Genomic DNA, 8,719 nt, shown 5'->3' with positions numbered 1-8,719 from the left:
CGCCTTATCTCAGCTCACTGGTCACCATAGCAGCACCCACCCGTAGCACGCGCTCCAGCAGGTATATCTCACTGGTCACCCCCAAAGCCAATTCTTCCTTTGGCCGCCTCTCCTTCCAGTTCTCTGCTGCCAATGACTGGAACGAACTGCAAAAATCTCTGAAGCTGGAGACTCTTACCTCCCTCACTAGGTTTAAGCACCAGCTGTCAGAGCAGCTCACAGATCACTGCACCTGTACATAGCTCATCTGTAAATAGCCCATTCAATCTACCTCATCCCCATACTGTATTTATTTATTTATCTTGCTCCTTTGCACCCCATTATCTCAACTTGCACAGTCATCTTCTGCACATCCTACCATTCCAGTGTTTAATTGCTATATTGTAATTACTTCGCCACCATGGCCTATTTATTGCCTTACCTCTCTTATCCTACCTCATTTGCACATGCTGTATATAGATTTTTCTACTGTATTATTGATTGTATGTTTGTTTATTCCATGTGTAACTCTGTGTTGTTGTATGTGTCGAACTGCTTTGCTTTATCTTGGCCAGGTCGCAGTTGTAAATGAGAACTTGTTCTCAACTTGCCTACCTGGTTAAATAAAGGTGAAATAAGAAATGTAAAAAAAAAATTGCAACAGTTGTGGAAACTGTAGACCTATCCTCTCCAAAAAGAATGAAATTGCCCCAAAACTGCTCGAAGGTCAGTTATGTTTTTCGGGTTTGCATTTGGGTTTTTGGATTTGGGAAGCTGATCCGAGATCTGTAGCCTATCTATATGAACTCAACTCAGCAACATGCGGAAGGATGAACAAATGCGTAATTGTACGCACATGCCCAATAAATGTATTATGGGAGGCTCCTTTAAGAGCGCTGAGACACGAAGCAGCTGTTCATACAAGAAAGCGGAGGAGGAGACCATAGAAATGAACGCACTGGGAGGATGACAGCTTTTAGCCGCTGCTGTAACCCTGAACCTCTGACACCCATATGAACCGTCAGCGAGAGGACCACTAACCCAGCCCGCAGGGCGCATCCTCTATCCTGAGCAAAAAGCGAGGGGCCGTAGGCGGAGGATTCCTTATGATTTCTCAGTTTTCATAGACGCTATTTTTCTAACACCATGGTGCTGGGCAAGGTGAAAACTTTAGCGGTCTACTTCGACTATCTGAACGACAACAACGTCCCCGTTTACTCCGGTGGGGATTCGGTCTCGGGGAGGGTGATAATCGAAGTCACCGGCGAGGTTCGCGTCAAAACGTTGAACATAACCGCCAGAGGCGTAGCCAAGGTGCGGTGGACCGAGTCCCGGAACGCCGGAGCCAACACTGCCTACACTCAGAATTACACCGAGGAGGTGGAATACTTAAACCATAGCGACACGTTAATAGGAGAGGAGAGAGGTAAGGGACAACCACATCATAATTACGCACTCATTCTCACAGAGATGTGCTGGCAAACTTGAAATAGGGTATATGGAAAGGCCTAGTTCCGGTTGTTCTGAATTTTCAGATTCCAGCTATGTTATGGAGCTCTGTCATTGCTAGTAATTATAGCCTACGCCATTTGTAGGTTACGTGACTGATGATGGGTTCAATTTGACATAAACTGCGTAACACACACATCACACATTCATTGGAACAAATTACAGTTCTTAGTCAGGTGGGATAGTGGTCCTGATGCGACAAAGGATAGGTTTTCCGCATCCAATTTAGGCTGTCTAATTAATAGGTCAGATCCGACATAAATATTTGCTCAATTGATGTCTTATTATGACACATATTACAATTATTGTAGATTCTACAGTAATTATGTTTTATTCGAATTTAAGTTTGTAAAGCCTTCTCTGCGTTTTATTTAGCGAGTTAAGAAGCCTCAAAATGTTGTGAAAATTTGACACGAGCGAATCTAACTGAAAGCGGTTAAAGTTATAATTTTTTTTAGGTTTATTACTGCTTTTGTTTTATAATTTGATCAGTAACATTGTTTAGCTGATGACAAGCTGAAGTTTACTCCCTTTGTTAGAAGCGGTTCAAACCTGATCACAAACTGGCTGAGGGAAGGGGGGTGCGTGGGGGACACACCCCTTTCGTCTCTGATTGGTCTAAACTGCCAAATGTGTCTAGGATGACGTCATTCTATCTGGGGAAATAACAATTGTAAAGCATGCAACTTTGTCTTCAACTTGCTGCTGTAACAGTTCCATTATGTACTGCACAACTAGCCTAACAAGTAGGCTTATGCCACACATCTTTCATAAACTAACTGATGTGTTACATTTCTTAATAGTAACTGTTGATGTATTATTGCATTGACCAAAGAGGGCGTTTACAGTAGTAGTGCCCATTACCTTAGTAGGCTATTGAGGTTCAGTTTCAGTCAATAACAATTTTCATTATAGCTGGTCTAGTGGGACATGTAAAGTGATACATTTAGGATTTATTTAGCATTTTTACAGAGCATAACAACACCAAGTGATACACTTTCAATTTTTCAATTTAAAAGAAAAACAATCCCATAGTTAGTATACAGCGCAATAAAAATACACTCTTGACGTAACACAGCAATACAAACAAGTCCTGTCTCATATCTTATATTATAGTAAATGCACCTTTGCATGGGCGAATCAGGCTCTTGTTGCCAGGGTAATGTGAGAGCTGAAGTCATATTTTATCGAACAGTTTATCCATCACAATTTGACAACACCAAGACCTTCAGCAGAAGACTGGTTGCCTTTTCAGCAACATAACCTACCGGTGGCAACGTAACCTACCGGTGCCCTTTAGTTCAGATAACCTACCGGTGGCAACGTAATCTACCGGTGCCCTTTAGTTCAGATAACCTACCGGTGGCAACGTAACCTACCGGTGCCCTTTAGTTCAGATAACCTACCGGTGGCAACGTAATCTACCGGTGCCCTTTAGTTCAGATAACCTACCGGTGCCCTCTAGTTCAGATAACCTACCGGTGCCCTTTAGTTCAGATAACCTACCGGTGCCCTTTAGTTCAGATAACCTACCGGTGCCTTTTAGTTCAGATAACCTACCGGTGGCAACGTAACCTACCGGTGCCCTTTAGTTCAGATAACCTACCGGTGGCAACGTAACCTACCGGTGCCCTTTAGTTCAGATAACCTACCGGTGCCCTCTAGTTCAGATAACCTACCGGTGCCCTCTAGTTCAGATAACCTACCGGTGCCCTCTAGTTCAGATAACCTACCGGTGGCAACGTAACCTACCGGTGCCCTCTAGTTCAGATAACCTACCGGTGCCCTCTAGTTCAGATAACCTACCGGTGCCCTCTAGTTCAGATAACCTACCGGTGCCCTTTAGTTCAGATAACCTACCGGTGCCCTTTAGTTCCGATAACCTACCGGTGCCCTTTAGTTCCGATAACCTACCGGTGCCCTTTAGTTCAGATAACCTACCGGTGCCCTCTAGTTCAGAATAGCCTTTATGAAAACAGTGATAATCAGTAGGGTAGGGTTCATTATGTAGCTGGCTGGTAAATTATGTCATGTATGTGCTGATAATCTGTTTACCTCAGGAAAGCTACATGGGGTGCAGGATTTTTATTTCCAGCACTAACTCACCTGATTGAACCAACAGTGTTCTAAATAGTGGACCATGAGTAGGTGACCCAGGTGTGTTAGTGCTGGGCTGGAACAAAAGCCGGTACACCCTGTAGCTCTCCAGGACCAGAGCCTACACTGATTTGATCTCCACTGTTGCTCAACCATAGTGTTTATTAGTTCATGATCTGTAAGTATTTGATGTTTTCCTTGTTTTGTTGCACTGTAATAACCTTGATTGTAATTGTGTGTTGATTGATTGAGGAATTTGTCAAATAAAATATGTTGTTGGTTTTTAATAAAGATGCATGAATGTACCTACTCTCGAGTCCCTCTTTATTTCTCTCAAATAGACAGACAGATCTAGTCTGTCTGTCTGTCTGTCTGTCTGTCTGTCTGTCTGTCTGTCTGTCTGTCTGTCTGTCTGTCTGTCTGTCTGTCTGTCTGTCTGTCTGTCTGTCTGTCTGTCTGTCTGTCTGTCTGTCTGTCTGTCTGTCTGTCTGTCTGTGTCTGTCTGTCTGTCTGTCTGTCTGTCTGTCTGTCAAACTCCCTCCCTCTGTCTCTATCACTCAATACCTAAATCTTTCTATCTCCCTCCCTTTCTCTTTCTCTCTCTCTCCTACCCTCCCTATCTCTCTGTTCATGTCTCTTTCTCTCTCTCTCCTACCCTCCCTATCTCTCTGTTCATGTCTCTCTCTCTCTCAATTCTCCCATATTACAGAACACATGGCCATTCATAAAGGGGCTTGGTGGAGGGGCGGGACCAGGTTAGCTTTCCTCCAATGGCAAGCTAAGTATGTATGCATTGGAGTATCAGGCTGAAAATCCGCTGCTCATTCTGGTTCACACCAGTCTGCTCCTGCTCTCCTCGCGCTGCTGGTGTGATTTAACAACACACACACGCACATACACAATGTTCTCAGCTGCAAAAGAGAACATACAAGACTGCTGAGGTGGCAGAAAATAGACGATCAGAGATTCACACATCGATGTATACAATAACATGTAGATAAAGGAAGTGAAAGGGGATGTATGTTTGCTCAGCCTGGGTGTGTCTTCAGGTCTCTGCTGTGCTCTGTAGTATCTGAAGTATTCATGGATGAAATTTATTTGATGCGTTTATGACCTGACACAATGGGTAATATTCAAATTAAATACCATGACTGGGTTTTATGTGTTATAAAGCATTTATTATGTGTGAATTTGTGTGGTGTGTTATAAAAAACATTATTTCATGTCCTCTTATGTGTCGTCCAGCATTTACTACTGGGTTTATTATCTTGGTGTTGACTTGGAAGGAGGCACTTGAAAGCACAATGTGAAACAATGAAATGAAATGGTGGGTGTGTGTAGATTAGTGTGTGTCAGGTATGGTATTTGGAATCTTGTTTTCCTGTATTTCAGATGAGGACAGTCCAGAGGAGGCCCTCACTGTTCTCAACACAGGATTACACGAATTCGCCTTTAGCTTCCTGCTACCACAGATGTATGTAACACACCACACACAGACACACACAGCTATAACATAACATCTGAACCCCAAATATGGAATCTTATCTAAAGATAGAAATGTAAAAAGTATAATCCTACAGACCTCTCTCCTCCTCTCTTCTCCTCCCCTCCTCTCCCCCTCTCTTTTCCCCTCCTCTTCTCATCTCCCCCCACTCCCCCTCTTCTCCTCCTCTTCCCCTCTCTCAGGCCCCTGACCACGTCGTTTGAAGGGAAGCATGGCAGTGTGAGGTACTGGGTGAGAGCAGAGCTCTACAGACCATGGCTGCTGCCTGTCAGAGTCAAGAAAGAGTTCACTGTGTTTGAACACATCGATATCAACACACCACGGCTGCTGGTGAGGATTGTGGAGTACACAACCACACACAAACACACATGCATGCGCACACATCTCACGCACACACATGCTTACAGTTTTTGTGAAATGTCTGTGTCTAGGCCCCTCAAGCTGGCACTAAGGACAAGACCTTATGTTGTTGGTTCTGTGCCTCGGGACCCATCTCACTCAGCGCCAAGATAGAGAGGAAGGGATACACGCCAGGTGAGTAACACACACACACTGTCTCATTCCCCCCTCACATACCACCCCCATCTCACAGCCTCCTCCTCTCCTCTTTCCTCTCCTCCTCTTCTAGGTGAGTCCATCCAGATCTTTGCAGAGGTGGAGAACTGTTCGTCCAGGGTGGTGGTGCCCAAGGCAGCGCTGAGCCAGACCCAGACCTACTTCGCCAAGGGCAAGGCCAGGCAGCTCCAGCAGCAGATGGCAGCCCTGCGTGGGGACACCCTACCCCAGGGGAAGAGCCAGAGCTGGGATGGAAAACTCCTCCACATACCCCCGGTGTCCCCATCCATCCTGGACTGTCCACTCATCAGAGTGGAGTACACACTGGTGGTGAGAAATTATAATATAGTGTATAGTTTATATGGTAATACATGTATTAATATTGTAGAATGGTAAATAAGTGTTGTCAGTCAAATCGTCTCGCAAAATCGAACTGGTTTAGCAGGATCTTCACAGTCATGTACTGTAAAGGTTATCTTTATGGTATATCATTACTTGGGCTGTCAATAAGACAATATCTACCTCTCTGTCTCTCTCAGGTGTATGTGGACATCCCTGGGGGGTTGAACCTGTCTCTATCGTTGCCGTTGGTGATCGGGACCATCCCCCTCCACGCATTCCCCAATCGAACAAGCAGCATCAGCAGCTACTGTAGTAGCATCAGCTGGCCAGAGAGACCTGAGGGTACGACATACACCTGTGTGTGTGTGCGTGTACTGTGTGTTTGTGTACTATGTGTGTGTGTTCGTACTGTGTATTGTTTGTGTGTTTGTGTGTTCTCCCAAGTTAATCCCATGCTGTGTGTGTATTCACAGCTCCCCCTAGCTACAGTGACTTGGTGGTGACAGAGGAGCAGAGGTGGGGCTGTCTGGAGCGCTGTGAGGGGTCAGCGGTCAACGAAGAGGACCAGGGAACACTGCGCGCTTACATCACAGAGTTCAGATACCAGCCCCCACCGCTCTACTCCGAGGTACACACACCCCCCACTCATCCACGCTTACACACGCGTACACACACACACACACACACACACACACACATTATTTTAGGTCTAACTAGCCTACTCTTCCCCCTGTGTTCCTCAGGTTGACCCTAACCCAGAGCCGGGCTGTGGAGTTCAGGTGGTCAGGAGACCCGACCTCTGCCCCTCTCGCTGAGCACAACACTGACCTGCTCAGAGCAGACAGGCATCTACACCTACAGATGGATCCAACATGGCCGCTGCTATAGCCCCCTACTGGAGCCAGTCACCTACAGATGGATCCAACATGGCCGCCGCTATAGCCCCCTACTGGAGCCAGTCACCTACAGATGGATCCAACATGGCCGCCGCTATAACCCCCTACTGGAGCTAGTCACCTACAGATGGATCCAACATGGCCGCTGCTATAGCCCCCTACTGGAGCCAGTCACCTACAGATGGATCCAACATGGCCGCCGCTATAGCCCCCTACTGGAGCCAGTCACCTACAGATGGATCCAACATGGCCGCCGCTATAACCCCCTACTGGAGCTAGTCACCTACAGATGGATCCAACATGGACGCCGCTATAGCCCCCTACTGGAGCCAGTCACCTACAGATGGATCCAACATGGACACCGCTATAGCCCCCTACTGGAGCCAGTCACCTACAGATGGATCCAACATGGCCGCCGCTATAGCCCCCTACTGGAGCCAGTCACCTACAGATGGATCAAACATGGCCGCCGCTATAACCCCCTACTGGAGCCAGCATTGCGTCTCATCCTTAGTTTCCTCGGGTACATAGATCAACAGATGCAGGGATGTCAGCTCTGATAGACACTCTGTGGAGAGGCCAGGAGACTCCTCAGTCTGACCAGCATCGCGGTTCTCTGCTGGTCAGAAAGAATAGATAGTCCTTAGACCCAGCTTCTGTTACATATGACCATTACGTGGCACATCTAAGACTAGAAAGGAGAGGAGAAGAAGAAAATCGATAATCCACTGTTGGACTGTTGGAAACAGTGGTCAGGATCTCCTCCAGCCTCAGATTGAATTTTGCACATGCCTCTCTCACTGTTTTTCTACTTAACTTCCATAGCTTTTCTTCCTCAACGGTCATATATGCTGAAAAATGTCCCTTGTCTTCTCACCACCATTACTGCTTAACTAGAAACAACACCGATCAGACTCTTTTAGATCAAAGTAAGTAAGAAACAAATGAAAGGAGATGTTTTTAGAGAGGTGTTAGTGTGTCTCGGGTTTCCTGAATGGGGAATGTGGTACATGGTGAAATGACTAGTGTGTGTTCAGACAGACACTGGTGTATCTGTGAAGCACTCACTCACACTCTCTGTCTTTCGGTGTCTTTCCTCACTAAACCCTCCATAGATACAGTACCCTACTAAGCACTTGTTTGATTGTAGTATGTGGACATATGACACAGAAAGAAGCTCTGTATTTACATAAGAGGCAAAGAAACAGCCAGATGTAAAATAAAATAAGAAAAAAATACATTTGAAATGTTTACAGGTCAATTGTCGTTCAAATTTGATCTTCACTTCCAAACAAAGTGCAATATATTTTTGTATTTGTCGTTTTTCTGTTTGTGTACGTGATGCCATTACTGATCTGAATGCTATCATGATCTTCCTTTGTTTGAAATAAAGATGGCTTTTTGTAGAAACTGTGTAAACTGTGTAAGAATTAGTTCAGTGGATTAATAGCAGGGTCATGGGTCCCTCTTTCAATAGCAGGGTTATTGGTTAATAGCAGGGTTTGGAGTTACTGGGCCCGCTATCACATTGTACACTACAGCAGGGTTTGGAGAGAGCTGCCTGTTCCTTCTGCCTCTTGTGGATTCTAGTTTCCCCCCTCTCCCTCTATCCTCTTTTTCTCTCCTCCCTCTCTCCCTCTCTCACTCTTTTTCCATTCCAATGCTGGAGAACCAGACAGGACAAGAGAGCATTGTTTCCTCCAACACGCTCTTTCTCTGTCTCTCCTCCAACACGCTCTCTCTCTGTCTCTCTCTCCTCCAACACGCTCTCTCTCTCTCTCCTCCAACATGCTCTCTCTGTCTCTCTCTCCTCCAACACGCTCTCTCTCTGTCTCTG

The 8,719-nt window shown here is 45.8% G+C and overlaps 1 protein-coding gene and 1 long non-coding RNA gene across 4 annotated transcripts; one reads left to right on the top strand and one right to left on the bottom strand.

Annotated features, from left to right (window-relative positions):
* The first annotated feature begins 881 nt into the window (after window positions 1-881).
* On the top strand, window positions 882-8,292 carry LOC115159770 (arrestin domain-containing protein 3). The gene is made up of 8 exons (XM_029709812.1): window positions 882-1,405; window positions 4,978-5,059; window positions 5,272-5,419; window positions 5,521-5,623; window positions 5,718-5,974; window positions 6,184-6,328; window positions 6,460-6,614; window positions 6,730-8,292. Exons 1-8 carry the CDS (start codon window positions 1,126-1,128, stop codon window positions 6,799-6,801), a joined length of 1,242 nt encoding a protein of 413 aa, XP_029565672.1. The 5' UTR covers window positions 882-1,125; the 3' UTR covers window positions 6,802-8,292.
* On the bottom strand, window positions 2,737-3,474 carry LOC115159771 (uncharacterized). 3 transcript variants are annotated; one of them, XR_003868952.1, is made up of 5 exons: window positions 3,426-3,474; window positions 3,264-3,317; window positions 3,110-3,217; window positions 2,845-3,044; window positions 2,737-2,752 (listed from the first exon to the last, which is right to left on the bottom strand). It is a non-coding gene; the product is annotated as an uncharacterized LOC115159771 (long non-coding RNA). The 3 variants fall into 3 exon arrangements; XR_003868953.1 differs by lacking the exon at window positions 3,426-3,474 and having other exon boundaries at window positions 2,845-3,063; window positions 3,264-3,361; XR_003868951.1 differs by lacking the exon at window positions 3,426-3,474 and having other exon boundaries at window positions 3,264-3,361.
* Window positions 8,293-8,719: the final 427 nt, after the last annotated feature.

Source organism: Salmo trutta, chromosome 23 (assembly GCF_901001165.1).
Source record: "Salmo trutta chromosome 23, fSalTru1.1, whole genome shotgun sequence".
Classification (NCBI taxonomy): Eukaryota; Metazoa; Chordata; class Actinopteri; order Salmoniformes; family Salmonidae; genus Salmo; species Salmo trutta.
This window is presented reverse-complemented; position numbering and strand designations above follow the sequence as displayed.

Excerpts from the sequence above, each read along its gene's own strand:
- LOC115159770 (XM_029709812.1), top strand. The coding sequence starts at position 1,126 with ATGGTGCTGGGCAAGGTGAAAACTTTAGCGGTCTACTTCGACTATCTG. Across the intron at positions 5,975-6,183 it reads GAGTGGAGTACACACTGGTG|GTGTATGTGGACATCCCTGG; the intron begins GTGAGAAATTAT and ends TGTCTCTCTCAG. Across the intron at positions 6,329-6,459 it reads CTGGCCAGAGAGACCTGAGG|CTCCCCCTAGCTACAGTGAC; the intron begins GTACGACATACA and ends GTGTATTCACAG.